General features: G+C 38.9%; 1 protein-coding gene across 2 annotated transcripts in view; it reads right to left on the reverse strand.

Annotated features, from left to right (window-relative positions):
• sorl1 (sortilin-related receptor, L(DLR class) A repeats containing) overlaps positions 1-21961 on the reverse strand; it is a 32787-nt gene that overhangs the window by 4716 nt on the left and 6110 nt on the right. Inside the window, exons 3-41 of one of the 2 annotated variants that reach the window (XM_037268123.1) lie at positions 21484-21618; positions 20708-20869; positions 19487-19554; positions 17461-17641; positions 16011-16109; positions 15740-15909; positions 15378-15570; positions 15082-15199; positions 12617-12690; positions 12252-12340; positions 11698-11876; positions 11012-11198; positions 10323-10451; positions 9907-9987; positions 9324-9501; positions 8794-8925; positions 8527-8618; positions 7897-8143; positions 7681-7819; positions 7257-7430; positions 7038-7151; positions 6006-6128; positions 5567-5686; positions 5276-5401; positions 4781-4891; positions 4551-4682; positions 4186-4317; positions 3922-4056; positions 3436-3588; positions 3161-3328; positions 2555-2683; positions 2321-2447; positions 1895-2064; positions 1507-1619; positions 1187-1291; positions 973-1039; positions 775-857; positions 610-700; positions 140-327 (exon numbers count right to left, since the gene is read on the reverse strand). In XM_037268123.1, coding sequence (XP_037124018.1) covers positions 140-327; positions 610-700; positions 775-857; positions 973-1039; positions 1187-1291; positions 1507-1619; positions 1895-2064; positions 2321-2447; positions 2555-2683; positions 3161-3328; positions 3436-3588; positions 3922-4056; positions 4186-4317; positions 4551-4682; positions 4781-4891; positions 5276-5401; positions 5567-5686; positions 6006-6128; positions 7038-7151; positions 7257-7430; positions 7681-7819; positions 7897-8143; positions 8527-8618; positions 8794-8925; positions 9324-9501; positions 9907-9987; positions 10323-10451; positions 11012-11198; positions 11698-11876; positions 12252-12340; positions 12617-12690; positions 15082-15199; positions 15378-15570; positions 15740-15909; positions 16011-16109; positions 17461-17641; positions 19487-19554; positions 20708-20869; positions 21484-21618 — 5214 coding nt within the window. Of the gene's footprint in view, positions 1-139; positions 328-609; positions 701-774; positions 858-972; positions 1040-1186; positions 1292-1506; positions 1620-1894; positions 2065-2320; positions 2448-2554; positions 2684-3160; positions 3329-3435; positions 3589-3921; positions 4057-4185; positions 4318-4550; positions 4683-4780; positions 4892-5275; positions 5402-5566; positions 5687-6005; positions 6129-7037; positions 7152-7256; positions 7431-7680; positions 7820-7896; positions 8144-8526; positions 8619-8793; positions 8926-9323; positions 9502-9901; positions 9988-10322; positions 10452-11011; positions 11199-11697; positions 11877-12251; positions 12341-12616; positions 12691-15081; positions 15200-15377; positions 15571-15739; positions 15910-16010; positions 16110-17460; positions 17642-19486; positions 19555-20707; positions 20870-21483; positions 21619-21961 lie in introns of both variants that reach the window. The other variant, XM_037268122.1, reaches the window with a different exon arrangement.

Raw genomic sequence — 21961 nt, forward strand, 5'->3', positions numbered from 1 at the left:
GTGAAAAGCAGCTCAGACTTCACATTTCATTATAATCTGTCATTGTCATCATTTAATTTTTGTTCCTTTCAAGGTGGTTCAGATGAGCAGGATGGCGTCGCCCTATTATCGAGACAGTACTGGTAGACATGTTGGGCACCTGTGCAGCATTGGTGATGGTCCAGCTGCAGTCCACAGAAGTTTGGTTGAGGGCTCGGGCTTTGAGGAGAGGCTGATCTGGCTGGATGCCAGGAGTCTGATGATGAGACAAGGCTGTTGCACTGTCTCCTATTCTGGTCTGAGCCCACACAGCCACCTCATACACTGTCCCTGCTGTCAGGTTCATCGCTGAAGGACAGAGGAAACATTTCAAATTATAATTATTTAAGCAGTGTCTCATCCGAGTCTCAGAAATAACATGCCCAGAAAAAGTGCAGGATTTCAATGATTAGAAAAAAAGAGCTCGACTGTTCTTGGTATCTATAAAATAAATTTTGTTAAAATTGTGATCTGTTTTTCTTTGTTGTTCATGATGCATTTTCTTAGCGAGCGTTGTGTGCCTTGAAATTTTAATATCATAAATAATAAGCCTTCACTCAATAAAGGGTTTGAAATACTGCCATAGTGTACCTCTGAGGATTTTCTGCTTGACAGTATAGTTCTTGCTCTCCTTCATGTGCGAGTCAAACTGCCAGGACAGAATCACGATGTACTGTTCCACCTTAAACACATGTACAAATTAGTTTGTTGATAGGTACAATTTTTTTTTTTTTTCACAGCACATGCTGCACCTACTTCATACTGGGAATTCAGGCTGAATGAGAGGCTCATGGATTCCGCAGTGATGCTGTCGACAATCACAGAAGGAGGAGGTAGAGCTGCACCAGAGCAAATGCAAAACTCAGGATAACCCAACTGTCAATGTGTCTACATCAACAGAAGGTGGCAGTATGGAGCAATATTTATAGATGGAGCGTATACAAACAATCTCACCTTTCAAGGGAGTAATCGATTTGATTTCAGTCCAGCTTCCTAAACCTCGGCTGGTCACGGCTGCCACCTGAAAAAAAAAAGTCATGACATTGTGTACAGTGAAACTGGACGGTATTTATGAGCACTTCACTTTTTTCATATTTTGTTTTGTTCTAATTTCATTAAGCGGTGTTGAAAATGGATGGATGGATATGGGAGTGTGTGTCTGGCTTACTCTGAACTTGTACTGCATGTCTGGCTGCAGCTCCTTCACCTCGGCGCTCGTTGTGGCACTTCTCTGTGATGTCCACTCCATAGCTGTTTGTTCACTGTACTCAACCTGAGGGGGCATTGTCACACTTAATAAATCAGATTTCGAAAATGTGAAATAAAGAATAGCAAGCACAATTGGCTAATAACTACATTCATGTCTCAACCCCAAATGGTTCCCCTTCCTTCTCAATACTTTTTCAACTTAATACATTTCATTTTTAAAATGCAAACTGAAGAATAAAGAGAGAGATGCAGGCTGTGAGAAGAGCGTGAAAAACGTACGATATACTCTCGAACGAGGCCGTTTCCTTTGTCAGGGGCACTCCAGGAAACATCAACTGTACCATCCTTACTATTATCACAAGACAGCTGCAGGTTCCTGGGAGCCTCAGGCACTGCAGAGAACACACATTTTATATAAATATATATATATATATATATCTCAGCAATCTTCTTATTGTTTTAGATTTCAATGAACAAAAATAGGAAATAGAATGTTAATGTTTTTTTTTTTTAATTACCAGAGTATACAGGCAGGTGGAGAAAATAAAGTATCATGACTTAAAAATTAAGCAAGAGCAACACTTTAAAATGACACATTCTACTTTCTACAATACATTGAGCCTCAGCATAAGGTAGGTCAGATCATAAAAAAATCACTCAGACTCACATCCTTCTGGCGTTCTGATGGTAATCATCTCATTGGTCTTGTGAAGCTTGCTGAGACACTGTGTGAGAACCTTGACTTGATAGGTGGTGTCTGGTCTCAGAACAGTAAGTTTGTAGCTCATCTTGTTACTGTGAGTGTCCATGATGGTCCACTGTTGGGTGCCTATAAGCCTAACACACATATAAACATGTTAGAGATAGTCACGACTTCCTAGTTATGATATTCATGCTGCTGCAAAGACAAACTAAAATACAGGTACCTACCATATCTGTTGGTCATATACTCAATAATAAATAATAATAATAATAATAATAATAATAAAAGAGAAAACATCTCAAATATGCATACACAGACACATTTACACTCGCATTAAAATACAAATATTAAGGCTGGGTGTGGGTAAATGCTAAATACAGGGGTACCCACCTGTAGTAGATGAGGTAGTAACAGGAGTCCAGGGGAAGCTTTTTAGGATGAGACCATGTGAGAGTGATGGCCCCCGAGAAGTCTGGATTCCACTGAAGATTCTGGACTTTAAAGGCCAGAGTATCAGCTAGAAGAAAATAGAGTCCACATAAGACAGTGATACAAATATCAAAAACACTATTGTAATCCTTTCACGCATGCAATACAGACTGAGCAACTTCAGCATGAACTTACAGGTGCAGTTGTCCTCATCGCTGTGGTCAGAACAGTCTAAAAAGCCGTCACACCGCTCTTCGGCCAGCACACAGGCTTCCCCATCAGCGCAGCGGGTCCCGTTTACACAGAGCAATGGCCCGCGGGTGGCTGTGAAAAGAGTAATAGCGTTCCTCATTCTTCTGATTGCCAAGATTTTGAAACAAAAGCATTTTGCAGGCCGATACAGTTTATTTACAGGCTTTTTGGAGAAACATAAATGGTATAATGCACTGTAAAGAATTTCTGCAAAGTTATGCAGAATATGCAATAGCACCTTAGAACCCGTAGTAATATTTCATTGTTATTGAGATAGCTGTCAAGAACATTAAAATATGAAATTTTGTCCATATTGCAGAGCCCCGAGTGTGTCATCTTAATAAAGTCACCCCTGACTGCAGTGCAATTATTTTCTCTTATGGCACCCGAGGGACAATAAAATATTTCAGGCCGTCCCCAAGTCTCCTCAGTGACTATAGTATCATTTTGTTATTGACTAGCTGAGGTTTGTCTTGAAGAAGGCCTTGACTGTTTCCTTTACTATGTGTATAATGGTAGCACCACTTTATGCGGTACAAAGAGACTCACGACAATTGGCTTCGTCGGAGGCATCCCGACAGTGAATCTTGCCGTCGCAACGCTGCCAGTCGGGGATGCAGAGATGTGGATGGCGACAACGAAACTGATCCTTACTACATCCCCCATGGGAGGAGGGCGCCTGGGTGGAAATTGGCATCTGTGTCACAGTGTCATTAACTGCACATAGAAGAATAGAAAAAAAAAAGACATTGTTGCATGTTATTCTCAATGATTTACAGAGAATAAATACACGTGATATGCAAACACGTTATGGAACCAAGTACCTGTGGGACATCCCAGCTCATCACTGCCATCTGGACAGTCTGCATAGCCGTCACAAACCCAACTGTTGATGATACAAGCTCCGGTGCCACAGTGGAAGCGGTTGGGGGCGCAGGTCAATGGACCAGGGGACACGGTGTGAGGAACTGCTCCACCTGGTGGGTGGAAGTTTGTTAAATTATGCTGAGTGGATGTTGATATTTTATAAATTCATCCACTGGGATGCTTTAATGTAGACAAGATAAATAATCAATGCGAGCAGTTTAAATCTGTTAAAAATGTCAATTTTAAGAATGTCAGCAACAAAATGTTTCTGTCATATAATGACTTATATTTAGTTTAAAGAGAATATTTACAGTACAAAAAAAAGTAAAATCAGTAAAAATAGTCAAATAAAAAAAAAAGACTAAATACTTATTTTAGGGCCATTTCACCTATGTCCTTGGGGATTTTGGAATATTGTGGAATATAAATGGTGACGCATGTACCTGTGCACTCCGATTCATCAGACCAGTCCCCACAATCGTTTTCATCATCACACTTCCACCATGTTGGGATGCAGCGTCCACTTTTACATTCAAACTGGAAGTACCTCGAGCAACCAGGTACCTCAGTGGGAGCAGCTGCAACATATAAGGAAACAGACAAAGTGAGTTTTGTGCTACTCAAAACAAACCACTTCTGCACAATCATCTCTGCGTACTGTGTTCTAGATTACTTTCTGAGGACTACATCAGAATAATCCTTCTCACCACAGTTGGCTTCATCAGAGTAGTCACCACAGTCGTCCATGCCATCACATTTCCACTCCAGGCTCACACACACTCCGTTGGCACACTGGAAGGTGTATGCATCACATACTTTTCCGAACTCTGTTGGAGTGGCTGACAAAACAAGCAAAATGTGTGTCAGTAGGTTGAATAGTTACAGGTAAGCACAACATACTGTTTATTCATTTATATCAACCATTCACAAATCCACATTTGATGGACACATCAGTATGTCAGAATTGTGCACTCATTTCAACACAGATATTTATCTATTCCTTTTCATACCTCTTTCCAAGGTAAAACAAAGACAAAGAAATTGGTAAACAGGCAGATGTAAGATTGCTTACCACATTTGGCATAATCTGGATCCTCATCAGACCCATCTTCACAGTGTTTGACACCATCACATACCATGGATTGAAAGAGACACTGGGCTCGGTTCTTGCATACAAACTCCATGTAGCGAGTACACAAGGGGTCTGTGGGTGAACAAACAAAAAAGGTGCAATGTGCTTAACAAACGTGGATGCGTGGAACTGACACAATTTGCACAATCATTTAAGTTAACCATGCTCACCACAGAATTCCTCATCAGCACCATCTGGACACTCCTTCACGCCATTACAGTGGGAAGTGATTGGCAAGCAAGTGTCATTGGCGCAGAGGAAGCCTTTGCATTTGTTTCCCTCTGGAAAATGAAACAGTAAATATTACTGGGGAAAAAAAAGCGTCTTCATGATTATGACAATGACGCACAAATATATAACTCCTGTCCTGCAATTTGTCCATAGAGTATCTGAAATTTTCTATGGTGAAAACCATCAGAGCTTTTGTAACAAAATAATAGCAATATAATAACATATTTAGTCATGTTTATGAATTAATGGTAAGGTTCAGCAACTGGTAGAATTGTTTTCTGAAGTCAACTATTCCTTGAAGAACATCACATCACTTGTATATATAAACCAAAATGCTGATGTTAACAATCCAACAAGTGTGGCCTAGCTTAAGTGATGCAACAGATATCACTGTTGTGTTATGTACGTTAGTGTTAGTAAGTGTTTCATGTTACCACAGTAATGAGGGTCTTCATCTGAGCTGTCCTGGCAGTCATTGTCACCGTCGCACGTCCAGCGCTGTGGTATGCAGTGGCCCGTATGACACTGGAAACTACTGGATTCACATGTATGTTGGGCAGCTAGAAAGAAACAACAATTTGAGAAAATGGTAAGGAAAGCTTTGAGGATATCATTTTACAAAATTGTATGATTTTTCCTAGTATAACAAACAAGCTGGTAAATATTATGACTAAGCTAATGCAATATAATTATTAAAAGTGTTTTAATCAGTGGAATCTTATTACCTGTGCAGTTAGCCTCATCTGACCAGTCTCTGCAGTCGTTGTCTCCATCACAACGCCAGGCGTCACGGATGCAAACACCCCGTGCACATGTAAACTCCCCAGTACCACACACGTGAGAATCTATGAGTCAAAACAATCATCATGGACTTAAAAATATTCACACTTAGGGATAACGTCACTACTGTTGACAGCATATTCCTTTTGTGTGCAGCATAATAGCTAAATGCTGCTTCACCATTTTTGCTTTGGACTTTATGCTCTACTAATTTACTTCAGTGTCAAATTTGAATACACCAGAACAAGATTTTGTCATTTGGAATTTATTTTTAGAGTGACACCAAGCAATCCTCTATTTTTTTTTATTGCTAAAAACAATTACCCCAGCTTGGAAACATTGCATTAAAATCTACAGTACCTGGATATAAACATTAAGACTTACCACAATTTTCTTCATCACTGTTGTCTCCACAGTCATCTTCGTGGTCACATTGGAACGCCAAGGGAATGCATGAACCGGAGAGGACGCAGCGGAATTGGTTGATTGGGTCACAAGTTGTAGTTGCTGAAGACACCAACAACATACGGGCAGTTTGAGGGATGCTCACTTTTTATTGGAAGATAACACTCTCGATGGAGATGAAAAGAGAAATGACAGATGTGAGAATAATAAATCGTGACTGCCTTGATCGAGGGCCCACTGACAAATGGATTTTGTTCCAAAGCAAGACTCAAACAAATGACGCTCAAGTACAAAAGCGACGGCTTTTACTCAAATGACATGAAATGGCAATTATAGATTGCTTTTGTACCTTGGGGACTCCCGTTCTTGTAACAATTACTAATTTGGTGGGTTTCTAAATTCAAAACAAGGTCAAAGGCAACAGCTCGCAGCTTCAGTCCATAAACAGGAAACGCATAACCACTCCCCTGGGTTGAGTAAAACGCAAACAAATAGCACTCCACAGATTTTTACAGTAGACTTCTAGAAGGTAGTAAATACGAGCACACCATTCCATCAAACCCTTTTTATGGAAGATTGGGCTCCATGTCATTTTTACAGCCAATTACATCGAATGTCCAACAGGCCATGCAAGGACAGAAGTAACTAGAGCAGCACTTTCATAAAAATCCTGTCAAAGCCAAACGATGCTAGACAGCAGCAAACATCTTCATCATAATTTAACGACTATTACTGTATCACAGCACGACTGTGTGAGCGAAAGGGCGGACAACCCGTTTACATGTCCACCTGGGTTTGAATCCAGCCATTCTATATGGAGTTCTTGCATGTTCTCTGTGCTTGCGTAGATTTTCTTAGGGCACTCTGGTTTCCTTCTACTTTCCAAATACATGCATGGTAGGTTCATTGAACAGTTTAAATTGTCGTACCCTGATGAGGACAAGCTATTTTAATCAATGAATGGGACGAATGGATGAATGATGGACGGACGGATAGAAAGTGTGTACTTACGACACTCCTGTTCATCACTCATGTCCCCACAGTCGTCGTCACTGTCACACTTCCAGATATTACTAATACAACGGCCATTCGAGCAGCGATACTGATTGGCGGAACAGCTTAGCTCTGACAATGACAGGCACATCCACATGCAATAGGTCAATCATTTCTAATGGAGACATAATCTGACCAATTGCAGCACATGGTGTTTTTCATATAGCACAGTCTCACCAGTTTTAACGCAAGTTTTGTTTTGAAGCTGGTATCCTGTGGGGCATTGGCATTGTAGCTGTCCATCAGGCAAGGTGGTAGTTGGTGTGTCTTCTGGGCAAATGCAGGTGTGTCTAGAGCCAGGCTGAGGCAGACACAATAGTGTGCATGGCTGGTCTGCACAGGCATTGTGACCTGGTACATAATATTTCAAGAGATATTTTTGGTGGTGATGACATTCAGGAGATTCTACAGGACATACTACTATCAAGGATGGGGCGAAACCTCGTACTATGAGATCTGGCGGGATGAGAAACCCACTAGATTTCTAGTTATTATTTAATTATTGATGAACTTAATGATCTGCTAATTGATCTGGAAACAGTAGAATAAGGGCAGTATGGCAATTTTTTGCATACGTGTGTTAGACAGACATGTATCTCACCTCTGTTCTTGCCTTTATAAAAAATCTTGAGGTCCATGACACCAGTCAGTCGGCCAACAATTAGCTCATTACTCTGGCCACCAGTTTTCGGAGCTTTGAAGATGCCCATTCTGGACCAGTCGTCCCAATACAAGTCATTCTGCAAGCAAGTTTGTGAAAATATTCTCAAAGCATACTCATTTAAAAATAGTGAAACTAAAATGGAAAAGTACTCACCTTGAAGACAGCGATGGCATATGGGTGGGGCAACTCCTCAAAGAGAATGTGTCGTTGGCCTCCATTGAAGTCAGCCCTCTCGATGCGGTCGCTGAAGGCCTCAGTCCAGTACAGCCAGTGATCATCAGCGGTAATTCCGTTGGGCCAGCGGACGCCCTCTGATGCAATTGAGGACACATTGGTTCCATCCATTGCACTACGGTAAATCCCTGCTGCTCTGTCGCCCCAGTCAGTCCAGAACATCAAACTGTGAAATGATACAAAATGAATTAAATATCATTTATCTACAATCATATACATTCTTGGTATATATATATATTTCAAACTTATTTTAAACCGAGGCTAGGCAATGATAGCATATAGCAAGCAGGCCCCCGTTGTTACAAACTTATTGAAGCCCCGATTATATATTGGCATGTGGCTTGCATCATAGCTGAATGTTTTATGTTAGTAACAACCCAATCGGCGTTAAAATCGCTGAAGAATTCAATGAATTATAATAAACGGAGCCTAACACAAACACTAGGTGTTTTCCATTTTGGTGTTGTTTCAGATACTGTACTGATTTTGGCCTTAGAAATAAAGAGGCGCCTCGCTTGTGTGTTTGTGTGTGTGGCGTAAGATGTTTACCCCGCTTCAGGCAGGAGAATAAGAGCTCGTGGATGTTCCAGGATGGAGGAGTTAAGGAGGGTGGTACGGAAATCCCCATCAGGATTGGAAACCTTAAACAGCATTTTTTTTTTTTTTAAGGCTGAGTGAGTGACTACGTTTACATGCAGTCAGTATTCGTATTTTTTGATTTTGTGCACTTTTTTTTTCTTTACCATAACCGTTTCCCATTTTCAAATAGACATTATACAACCTTATAATATAGAAATTTCTATACATATTGTGTACCTCAATTCTCTGTGCACCGGCATCAACCCAATAGAGCAATCTGCTGATGGGGTCAAAAGCCAAGGCCTCCACATTTTGCAGGTCTTTCCTTACTATAATCTCCTGACCTGTGCTTCCATTCAGACAGAGACGCTGCAATAGAAGATACAAGTTAACCATGAACTTCAGAAGAATTTTTCCAAGATACCTTAAAATAAAACATGAGAAAACATAACAAAACTGTGATTTGATGACAGCAAACTTTTCACATGTGTTTTAAACACAGTGAACTTGATAATCCTAAACTAGTCCTCACTAAGTGATCACCCATTTGAAACCAGCTACATCAGGGATTTTCGATCACATAGAATAGATAAGAAAAGTATGGTAAGCTTGGATGTCTTTCAAAAATATCAGGTTTCTTACTTAGATGTGTTGGTATAGTCCCTGAAGATTTAAAAAAAGATTGAGATTTGGGACATTGACAACGCCTGTAATCCCTAATTGTATGTCTGTTAATTAACTTTGTCACCGAGGGACGGCACTCAAACCTGTATGGTATCCAGGAAGATGTCAGCCCAGTAGAGGCAGTTCTTATCGTAGTCAAAGTCCAGAGCCACGGCCTCCTTTAGACCCATCAGAGGGAGGACCTGGTCAGTACCAGTGGCCAGGTCATAGCGATGGATAGAGTTCCTCACAGCATACAGGATGAACTCGTTACTTTCTGTATGAACATAAAATACATTGCTGAATGATAAGAGTTGGATAGAGAGAATTGATCACTGGCAAATAAGACAAATTAGGGTCAATTAATTGCTCAATTTATCGAATTTTAATCATGATTATGATTTTGGCTCCAGACGATCTCAAAAGTCCTATAATCGAGGAAAATTTATTTATTAGGTGTTTTTGTTCTGAGTTCTACACTGGTGAGGTATTTTTAGAACAAGCAGGCTTCTCATGTGGTCCTTGGGGGCAACCTGGTGCCCATGCACACTCCATTGGGGACCTCTGAGCTAGAGTCTATCCTTGACAACACTGGGATGAAGCGATCAGTGTATCCCCTTGATTGGTTACCAAGCAGGGCAATATAATTCATTATCAAAAGTAAAATTGAAGCTGCTGTTACCTCCAACAGGACAAGGTAGCATCTCTCCATCCAGTCTGGCTTCCACGTCGCCACCACGGCAACTGTCCCCCGGTACCTTTCTGTATCTGTGGCAGGACAGCGAACGGAATTTTAAGTCAATTCATGTTTTTTAACTTTACTGAAGCCCAATGTAAAGATAATTGGGTCAGGTCTTTATTCCTATTTCATTTTTATATTTCAGCTCAATGTGAAAAGTAACTGAATATGAAAATATTAGCAAAACGACTGGCGCAGGACCAGTATCCTGTATTTTAAAAGGTAAGGGAGATATATTAAAAAAAACAATAAGAAATGTAGTACTGTAGCTTTAAACTAAGAAAATAGATGGGTATGTGAAATAATACTTCAAATGCTGAGGAATACCAAAAATTCCAACACACGCTACAATTCTCCACCTCACCCTTTGCTGTGGCGGTAGGTGGTGCCAACAGGACATGGAACGGGAGGAGCATGGAGGTTACCAGAAAACTCTGGATCGGGTATGCACACTTGCAGGGCCAAGTCTTCACTCAGCTTGAAGCCGTAGTCACTGCCAAGAGGATGAAGAGGCGAAACTTGCTTATCATCTGTCCTCTTTTTAACATGCATTTTGAAACTGACTCATTATTATAGCCGTGATGGAAGCTCCAGGAGTGATGAATCAGCTCACCAAGAAAATTTATTTAGATTAGATAGCAGCCATGCCAGCAAGTGAAAACTTCACCAAACAATAACTTTCTCCCAGACATTTATAGTCTATGAAATATTTAAATGAGTGGCCACTGTTCTTGGTCTCACTTGCAATAAAGAAAATGTTTGGGATCCTAATGAAGACACATACAATAAAAGAAATTGGTCCCAACAGCTTTGTACTTGGGGAAAAAAATAAACTCATTCAACTGTGGCAAACTTGAGCAATAGAGATAAATAAATTTGTATTTGCAGGATTAAAGCAGCATCTAGTCAAAGTATGTTATTATAAAGCTTCTGAATTGAGGACTTGCTTTTTATTCTTCAAATATAATTAATTCCTACACTGAAACATGTTTGCTGTTGATATATGTTGGTGTGTAAATGTCATGAGTGTTGTGTGCATGCGCGAGATCTCACCATTCATAGTCCTGACGGGAGCAGGAGCAGTTTGACATAGTGACCGGGCGGTCAAAGTCCTCGCCGTTGAAACATGTAGCATGTGGTGTTCGTCTTTTAAATGTTATCTCCCTGCCCAAAAGACATTCGTTGCCGTGATCATCTGAAGGGGACCAATGCTTGTAGTCAGCCTCAGAACATGGAACACCTGGACAAAAAAAAATGGTGGTGGTCCATTTATTTATTTGCAAAACTACGGAAGAAAAAAAACTAAAGTTATCATGGTGTGTGGAATATTGACGGGGGGAAACAAATATGCATTATTAGATAAGGTTGTAAAATAACAAAATGGGGGAAAACTGAAGCAGTGTGAATCCTTTGCATCCAGGCATAATAATTCTAATATTTTGATCAACAAACCTCAGTGTGTTACGGCTTTTCCCCGATAAGTACTGAAACACTAACTTTTATTTCCCCCAAGGAATAAATATGCCGCCAGTACTATCGTAGTTAATGATTCACATCATCTTTTAAATACCGGTAAAGATTTGGAACGATTCTTGTAGTCAACTTAATTCTGATAATAAATGTAGTCGTAGTGAGAAATAAATGTGAGAAAGAAATACATAAATAGGTGTTTTATGCTGATGCTGCTAAGCGCATAGAAAGTCAAATGTTGAAACTTATCCCTTTGCAGTGCAACCTACCCAAAACATCAGAGGTGTTGACCTGCAGGATGAGCCAACTATGTCTTTGGTGGGCGTAGGATCCAAAAATGGTGAAGATGGTGCTTTTTTCCCCAGGCTCCGTTAGTAACTGGTAAACATACACTTCTCTATCAGAGAATTGAAATTCGGTCCACGTCTCGCCCTCATTGGTGCTGAACCTGCAGGCACAAATTTATATTGTTTTTTTTTTCTTTTTATTTCATCTATTTTTTTAAGTGAATGGAAATTCATTTTTTCCTCTCCTTAGCATTCGACTCAGCAGCATCCACCAGAACCCCAAATGGTAGAATATAAAAGTTAAATTGAAGAATACATAAAGATGAAAACAGGTTACAGAGTAATCCAATTAAATTGAAATTAAATTAATTAAATTGATCAAGTTAGTGGTTTATCTATTGCTACCACCATTGTGTGCTTTTTATTGTTTCTATTGGAACAGATATGCGTAATTAAACCATCGAGGGAGATTCAGAGGAAACAATCAATTTTGCCTCTAGGCCCATCCTAATAACGCACACACAAACTGAACTTACTTGAGATGAGTACAGGAGTCTCCTTGTGGAATAGCCATCAGAATACCACCATGGTCTCCCCATGTATAGAAATGAGGACCTGCCAATGCCTAAAAGTAAGACCCGTAATAAATATAAACAAGTAAATAAAAAAACAAAGAAGCAAACCTTTTTTGTTTGCTTTCAAGCTCCGTCTACTGTTGTGAAGACAAAGTAATATGTGTTGTAAACTGGAAATTGGGTGTTTAAAATTGTTGTGAAATAAACTGCCTACAAAGAACAAAACCCACTTTTTAGTAATCTTCACCCCAAAGAAAGTTCAGGCATGCAGTTCAAGATGCTTTTTTTTTATTTTTTTTAATGTACTGTGTCAGAGTTTAACAAACCTCCCTCCAGCGGGCTCCTGCGCTGCTTGACACATACACATTGGGTTTGTTGGCCAAATTGCTGCCATAAGATCCTGTAATAACAGCAGAAACAAAAACATAAAATACACACACACACACACGCAACGGTTTGGCCAGAAGGGGGGAGTGAGTACACATGATGACGCCTCAGGAAAATGTAATGCTTTCTTTTTCACTAACAACCACTTCCAAATTGTGCTACGCTCTATAATGCTCTATCTGAGGTTTTGAATTTGAATGCTTGGTGCTCCAGCTTCTTCCTTCATTTTAAAACCATGCATATTGTTAAACCGAAAAGACCAAACAGATTTATATAAATATATACTGTAGTGATTATCATCATTTGCACCCTTGGTAATGGAGTAATCCAAAAATAATAAAAAGTAATAGTTGTATTACTTTAATGTTATGGTAATTGAATTATGTTAGGGTTTTTTTTTTGCATTTGCAGTTTTAAAGTGTTCCTGCTCATGACTGCTTTTGACTGCTGGGTACACAATATAAATGTAGCTCCAAAATCAAATGACGATAGCTTTCACAACCAAGTTTTATTGATAGAAAGCCGTGATAGAATGTGTCAAATGGGTCAGATCGTGATCACAATGTGAAAAACGTAAGGCATGACGTGCTGCCAGGTCATGAGGGAACATATAACATCCGTGATAGAGTGTGGGATGAACCGTCATGAGTATTTGAGCCCGACCTCAACAGCTCATCCTATATCTTGATCGATGATGACTTAAGCAGAACTCGAATAAGGAATTGACAAAAAAAAAAAAAGAATTGGCCAAAATTTCACAGCGCATATGCTTTAGGCAAACAGTCATCAGGAATATATGACGTACATTTAAATTAAAGGACTAAATCATAAAAATTCTTTGGTAAACACTAGACGGTAGTCAACATCTGAAGTTGCCTAACCGGTTACATGGCCCAAGTACAATTTGAGGATGTCTTGGTGACTTGATCTACTTATTGTTGAATTGTTAAGTTAACTTGTTTCTCAAGTAATACATACTTTGAGCTTCCAGGTTCTACAGAACATTTTTTAGATCTCTACCAAGGTCACATTGGATTCTTTCTGTGTCAATGCATGATCACGCCTCTATGATATGATTTATTCAGTTCATTTTTGGTTTAATTCACGCAATGGGACACCTCAGAGCAGGTCTCTGTGCCAAATCCAACAAGCGTATTGAAACTGGCAAGCATGAACATATTGCCTTTGTTTCTCATATTGCCTTTGTTTCTCAGTGAATAATGACTTTTATCAAGAGTAATCTACTCATATTGCATTTTAACTACTTCTCGCAAATGTGGTGTGAAGAAATGGCTAATGGAAATTCATACCATGTGAGGTTGTATGTATTATTGTACTGTATCTGAATGTAGATACTGTTTGAAATAAGAAACGGGAAGGACAAAAGTTCAATGATAAATACTTCAATGCAATTTGAATGGGTCTTTCTTGTTATTATTCAATACCTCCCTCTGCAGAACCAAATACTTGTTAATTTTTCTCTGGTTTCCTTTTCAGTAAACAACAAAAATCACATAAATTGTTTTTCAAATACTACCTCCAATGATGATGTTGTAATTTTGTTTTTATGTATTATTATTATTATTATTATTATTATTAATTCAATGCGAGACTAAGTGATGTTTCTAAGGCTTAATGTTTTTTTACATACACTGAGTTGTTTTGTGGAACAAAAACAATACTTGGGAGAATGTGTATTTAAAAACTATAGTTAGAATAGCAGACCACGATTCCACATTTAATGTCCTGAAGGGCACCATATTTTGAAATGACAACACAATATAATAAACGGTAATAATTGTGGACGTTATGAGAAGTTTATTCAAAATGTTTTGTAAGTCTGTCACTGTAGCGTGTGACCTCTCTAGTGTAGGCACTCTAGCAGTAATAGTGTAAGCCTATCTGGTTGAGAAAGATAAGATTAATCGTGCCGGAACATGTCAGTCTCTCCTCTGCATAGTCTTTTTTCCATCATGCAAATTAGTAGGAATTTAATTAGAGGGACAGTCTGGAGGAAGGGGACGCCAAAGACCATCAACAAAATCCTCCCAGATGGAAAGAGGCAAAGATTATTCAAATTGCGACCAACATCAAATCTACCTTATTCTGAAGAGTAGTCCCGCAAAATAATGTCTATCATGATAATATTTTTATTCTTGAGTGCATGACATTTTAAACAGGGCCAAGCCACAGAAGAGGTCTCAAGCCCCTTTGAGAGGAAGTACAAACCACATTTCCTGTTTCAAGCAATACAGGAAGCAAATATTTGCTATGAGAGGCGTTTGAACTGGTTGGCTGATGTTGCAAGTTTCCTGTATTGGGTTGCGGAATCATTTGTATTGCAGAAAGAGAAAATGGTTGAAGAATTACAAGATAATATGTATATATATATAAAGGATTATACCTGTCGCCATGATGAGACCTGGTGCAGACTCCTTGGATAAAATAGGAACTCTCCTGTGTTGGAAATTCAATAGTTGGCTCCAGCGCTGGGCCAGATGGAGCGAGCAACCTTTACTGAGCTGAAGAGGAAAACGAGAGGAGGGTGAAATGATGGTGCTTCATGAAAGGCGAACTTTCTCCATCCAACAGTGAGATTTGAATGTTTAATTTAATGTTCATGTCACAATACGTCTGTCTCAATGCACACCAGTTTATATAAGTGCAGTCTAAGGATGTGAACTGTCATGGATGTTGTACCTGGCAATCCACAGTCCCTCCCAGACTGTCAGCAGTGGGTGGCTGAAGCAACTGCCATGTCCCCCCCTTGTCGAACGTGATGACTGACCGCATGTTGCGTTCAATGACAGTCCCATTGACAAGTGTGGCGATGAAGACGCCTCTGAGACCCTCCACGCGGTGTAGATCAGCAAAAGGCTCATTAGCAAAATATCTATGGATTTAAAAAAAAGTCAAATCAATACAATGTACGGTTTCAAATATATTATACAAGAACAGTTTGGATATCTATGAGCTATATTTTTCGATGTGCTTCCTGTTAAGTGGATTGAGATATTTGTTTCTCTATACATACATATTTATTGGCTAATGAATATGAATACCTGATGAGCGTGTTGCTTCTGGAACCCTCTGGACTGTAATATAGAACATTCTCCAATGAGAGAGAAAAGGAAACACCCTGTGTGTCTGAGATGTACAAGTGTGTCAGATTGTTCAAGTGGTTGACACACACAAACACTTGGTCCTCAGAAGCATCAGCGATGTAATACTCCTGTTAATGGGAGGAAAAAAATTATTTGTTCATGGTCAGGAGGGGATAGGATATCATTTGTACTGCATCATTTCCTTTCATCCACACAAAAAGAGACTCACTGTGATTGGATGTCGGGTTCTAAATTGGGCAGCTTTCATTGGTTGCCGGTTGTAGGAGACCCAGAGTTGAACAGATAACGGTTCAATGCCAATCAATTTCTGATGGAAAAAAAAAAGAATTCAGCATATTGAAAAAAATAGTGATATTAGAATAAAGTTCATTTGAATAAATTTATTTCAGAAGTATGTGTATGTATCACTCTAGAAGCCCTGCGCATTAATACTTTTACGGCTTTTGAGAAAATTTTCAGTTTTTAGGTGCGCCTTATAGTCCGGAAAATACGGTAGGTACTAAAGAAGTAGCTCTTCATAAAGGTTGGTAATCCCTGCTGTAGTAATTGAGCTCGAATATAAAGGCTATATTATAAAAATGGCAATATAATATTCAAAAGGAAAAATTGCAACGATTCATACCTAAAACTATTGTGCAAAGTTTGTGAAGAAAAAAAAAAAAAGAATACTTGTATTGTATTCTAAAGACATTATCCCATAAGGTGCCCAACTCAGCAGCTAATATTTACTGTCACATTGGACAAATCCTTCACAGTAGAGCTCTCACCCCAATCAACTGCTAAAACATTACAGCTACAGGGTGCTTGAGCTCACACCAGATTGACAGCAAATCTGTCCTGGGTAACAAGAGAGGAGATGAGATCCAAATCATTTTCACCATCTGTTCCACTATCTGTTTTTTCTTCCTGCTGCCTCACACTGTCTTCAAATACACAAACACTGAAGGCCGACAATGTGTTCCACATTACCAACTGACAAATATTGATTTGTTCTGAAGCGGTTCTGTTACTTTCAGTTCACGATGTGTTAAGTGAAAACAACGCTGGGATGAAAACAAGCTTTGAGAATGCGTGCAGATGTAGAACAAGAACAGCAGGAAATACTGCGCATACTTTCATTTGCCTTGTTGCATGATTTACTCGAAGTCATTCGTGTACAACATTAAAATGAGGAATTAGCTCCCTGGCTCCAGAGAAACATTATTTTCTCTACAAACCTAATTTTTCCCCACCAAAAATGAGAATCCAAATTAATTCCCTTTAATAATCAATCTGCTTTGTTTTGTTCTGTAATCTTCATCATGCATTCACTCACAACATGCAACTGTGTCGACATTACAGTTTCTGCCCTACTTAGAAATTCAAAACTAATAACAACTAGCATTTTTTTTTTTTTTTGCAGGTGTGAGTCCAATGTTTGCTGGGATAGATTCCAACTCTCCTTTGCTCTGCATGAGAGAAGCCAAGCAAAAAATAGGCTTCTCATTCCATGTTGTTTACTAATTAAGATTGTACTGTTGAATATTCTTTCCGGGCAAATGTGTGCCTGGAGGATGTTTTGCAGCCCATCTCTATAAACAACAATGGTTCAGGTCAGTGAATATGTGACAATACTTATGCCAAAACAGAAGACAGTGACTGAAATGGAGTTGTCTTACCCTTGCGGTGGTGGCAAACATGTACTTTTCCCTGAGCTGGAAGCTGTCAACATGTTCCAAGATCACTTTGCGGTTCTGTTCACTCTGGAAGAAGTCAGTACTGCTGAGTATGATGGAGACACCCTGGGGCTCATGCCTCTGGACCAGCACTGTTGTGGGGGGGTCGTAGGGCTCAACGCCCCTACAGAGGAGAATGGAGATATTGCACGTTGAAAGAGGATAACACATCACCAAGGCAAGTCAAGTTTTTGCTTTTGCCAAGTCACATCAGAAGCCACCAAACATTGACTTGAGGCAACTTGAGTCCAATGAATAAAAACTGAAGTCCCCATCTCTGGTTAATTGTACATGTCTTCAAAAAATATATATAAGTTGACCAGTGCCCTAGTGCATATTGTATTGACTTAAAAGATTTCACCATAATGGTGACACAAAATGGACTAACGACAAAAAAAAAATAGAACTGGTTTAAATCTTAAAAAACAAACCAGTTCAACTGCTTGACTGTGTCTTATATTAAGCTTCCCAAACACTGTGTTTTCCTTCTGAGACTCAAAAGCTTAACAGAGGGAGCACTGTCTCTGCAAGTGTGGCTTTTAGTCCAAGATTCATGCTCAACTTATGGACCCCGCCCGAACCAGAGTGCATGTCAGACTATTTGCTCACTCTCTATGTCCCCTGCTTTGAATGAATGAACTCTAAGGGTCTTGAAAGAAAGGTCTTGCCGAGGGACCGAAATGGATGCTATCGTTCAGCTCAACCAGGATTTGATCCCCAGTCCCTTTTGTCCGAGGTCAGGGACGCTACCCACTGTAAGCAGACAGAAGATATTCTTGCTCACTAACAAGGAGTACTTTTTTTTTTTTTTTTTTTTTTGGTAAATTGGACCACACTTTAATATCTTTGAAAACTGGTCAATTAAAGTACAATACATGGGAAAATACATCAAATTAGAAGCCCAGACATTACTGTACAGTTTTTTGCTGATTGTCTTTAACTGGCTAAAGTTTTACAATGGCAATCAGTGCAGTCAAGTTGCAATTTAATTTTGATTGTCTTATACTGGCAAAAATGTTCCATTTTGCAGTCAAGTTGCAATTTCAATTTAATTTTACAACCTTAGTTTATTGATCCACACTATTTTAAACCTGCATTAGGAAATGATCTGACAAAATAAATTAAAATATTCAGCATTTCATTGAGTCCTTTGTTCAGTAAAGAGCATTTCATTACCAATACGACTTGAAGTTGAGGTATTATTGATTGCACACCCCACTTTGAGCTGAGCTGTTTTCATTTTTACTGCATTGAACTGAGATGCAACCACAACCATTATTTAAGGCACATTTAATCTTCTTTCATAATTTGATGGCCATTTCTTTACTAGATACTAGAAAATGTTTTATACTAAGTTAAGTTAGCGGAATGTGCTTTAGTAAATATATTGTCTTTACTCACTCATCCGCGAGCTCAGTTGAGCAATGATAGGGATGAATAAAAGCATGTGACCACCGAGTAAATATTATTCAGTTTTATAGAACACCAAGGCCACACAAGAGTTCATAAAAAGGACATTTTTAGAAAATGAACATGTTCTTTAATATCTAACAGATAAAACATTCATAAGAGGGACAAAAGTATAAACATGAAACTTTCAGCCCACTCAAATCATTAAGCCTTGCCTTCTCTTCGGGAAATATGATATGTTAACCATACAATGTAATTCAACTGAAACTATTATTTCTGTAAAATAATTCAAATCATGTTTCAGATCTTATTTATGTGCTCAAACCTCAGTCATGTATGTGGTGAACAGACTATTGACTATTTTGGTCACATCTCTGATATCTAGCGACAATGCACACCGTTTCTTACATTTAGTAAAACCATAAGCTTATGCAGCCAATATTTTCCAGTCAATTTATTTGGAAGCAAAACATACTACAGGGTATTTGTTCATTGTTTTGACTCATCTCAGTGCCCGACAGGCTGTCCTTGGCCTGTGCTCATACGATTGTTAACTTACCAAAAGTAGGTCTTCACATGCTCTTGGATCAACACCCAGGTCTCCCCAAAGTCATCTGACTTCCACAGCTACGAGAGAAGAGAGGATAGAGAAGAAGAGGGGGGGTGGTGCATTTAAAAAATGTAGGTCATGCTCATTCCTTCATTTTGTCTTTGCACATGTAAGCGGTGGGGAATTATTTAGTAGCTGCTATTTAGCTGCATGAACTCAAGAAGAAAGAAATTTGAGCTTCCATATAGCAAGCAATAATTTGTGCTTAGGGTTTCCATTATCTATGTTAGGCAAAACAGATTCATGATTACGACATAAAAAAAAAACTGTCAATGGAAACAGTCATTTAAAACCAAAATGTGTGTACAGCCATAAGTCAGTGGCTCATAAATATGTGAACATCTTATAAGAAACGAAACAACAATCATACAATTCTAAACATGTGTTATAGTTCATCGAAAATTGTATTGTCAGCATTCTTGTGGAGGGAAAATAAAATCAGCTTTATATGCATGGTCTGTTTTGAATACCCAGCGACAACAAATGCATATAGATGAATGTCGTATTTTATTATTATATATATATATATATATATATATATATATATATATATATATATATATATAATATATAATTACATATTAGATATGTATATTAGAATGTATACATTTCATTTTTGTAGGTAATAACTGTCGTAGTATTTTAAGGATCTGGACTGACATCTCATCAAATCTGTTTAAGGCCTTTCCAAACGGCACACACTGCCAATGAAGGAAATGAAGGCTCGCCATAAAACACTCCCATGTTTACGTACATGTTGCAAGGTACTGATGATACTGATGACTTCATTTTCAATGAGGCCAGTGAGAATGTGGAGAACCAAAGGCACTCTGACAAACAAACTTAAATCCTTTTATTCCTCTCACGGATTCCCTCTGCAACAATACTATTTCCATGTTGTTGAAGTGTTTCACACTAAATCCTGGAATGATTCAATCTTTTTTTCCCAATGCATTTTTTTGTACACAATTGTACACGCTGTGATTTTTCCTCACCCGATGCGCAGATGTTAGGAGTCCATCAACTAATACAACAAAACTAAAATGAAATGCTCCTCTCTTTGGTTTGACTGATTTAAAAAGAACGGAACAAAGAAAATTACAACCTTTCCAAGTTTAATATTAATTTGACTAAATGTACTATAGACAGAGGGTGTCTGCCATTCTTTACCTGCTTGTTTGGATGAGAGCTATCATACCCGAGCACCAGGTTGGGCATTGTGCTGTGGATCAACATGTCTGTTGGTTTGAATGGCAGCGAGAAACCTTGCACACTCTTGCAGAAGTCAAAGGTGTTCCACAGGTAATTGTTGGTGGAGTCTACGAAGAGGTACTGAAACACAAGGAATCACACGGTTTCCCACTAAATCGACTGCATATAAAATCAGTTTGAACTTATTTTGATTCTTTGCAATGCACCATGTACAATAGTTAACATATTAAATTCATGCACATTAACCTACAATGTTTAAACAGGCTTAGTCAGTCATTCACTATTAATGTCAAAAGGGAAATAAAAATAGGATCAAATAGCAAGCAAGATAATATTTTTACAGCTATAGCATATGCTCTTTATGGACGAAGACTTTCCACGTAGTTTTGGACTGTCTCAGTGAGGAATTTTAGTCTATACATGAAAAACATTTGTGAGGTCAGAGGTCACTGTACACTGCTGTTAAATGAGAGGTCCTAGCTCACTGTTATTTTTTAGCCAGAAGGTTTCTGATGGGATTGAGGTTAGACTTTTGTGTGAGTCAAAAACGAAAATCTCCCTCTGACCAATTTACAGACAGACAGCTCAAAATCTGAACGATAGCTTGGACTTGTAATCTCGAACATTTTTACTGCAGGGTGTGTCAGTAGGACAGAAACATTCTATCAATGAAATACTGACCTGATTGTGTTCACCAGGGCATGCGCTCATACAAGAAATAAGAATCTACTTACCCTCTTGTTATCTGCAGGACTGTGGTAAAACTGAGAGATGATCTGTGTGCTGCCATTCTTGACCTTGGTGTCAGACAACTGGAATTTTGCAGAGACGAGTGTGAAGGTGGACCCGTAGTCATAGGACACATAGACCTGGATTCAGAGCAGAAACAGATAATTCGTAGCTGAATATTTTCTGAAAACTTACATGCATTAAAAAAAACTTTTCCAAACTTTTTATGCCATGCACCCCGCTTAAATCATCCTGACAAAGGTGGCACCCTCAATAATGAACTAAACTGAACTGACACTAGAGCACAGAAAAATAAGACTTATAGTAATATCCCACTGTTTAGCCACTTGTGGCTGTCAATTGTGTTAGCGGTCACCTTGAGACTCACTCTAAAACTTAGTTAGAAGCCTAAGGGTAATTTTTTACTTGGACCTGAATTTTAACAGCCACATTAAATCAGTAACATCAGCAGCCTTATATTGT

The sequence above is a fragment of the Syngnathus acus genome, chromosome 13 (genome assembly GCF_901709675.1).
Source record: "Syngnathus acus chromosome 13, fSynAcu1.2, whole genome shotgun sequence".
Taxonomy (NCBI): domain Eukaryota; kingdom Metazoa; phylum Chordata; class Actinopteri; order Syngnathiformes; family Syngnathidae; genus Syngnathus; species Syngnathus acus.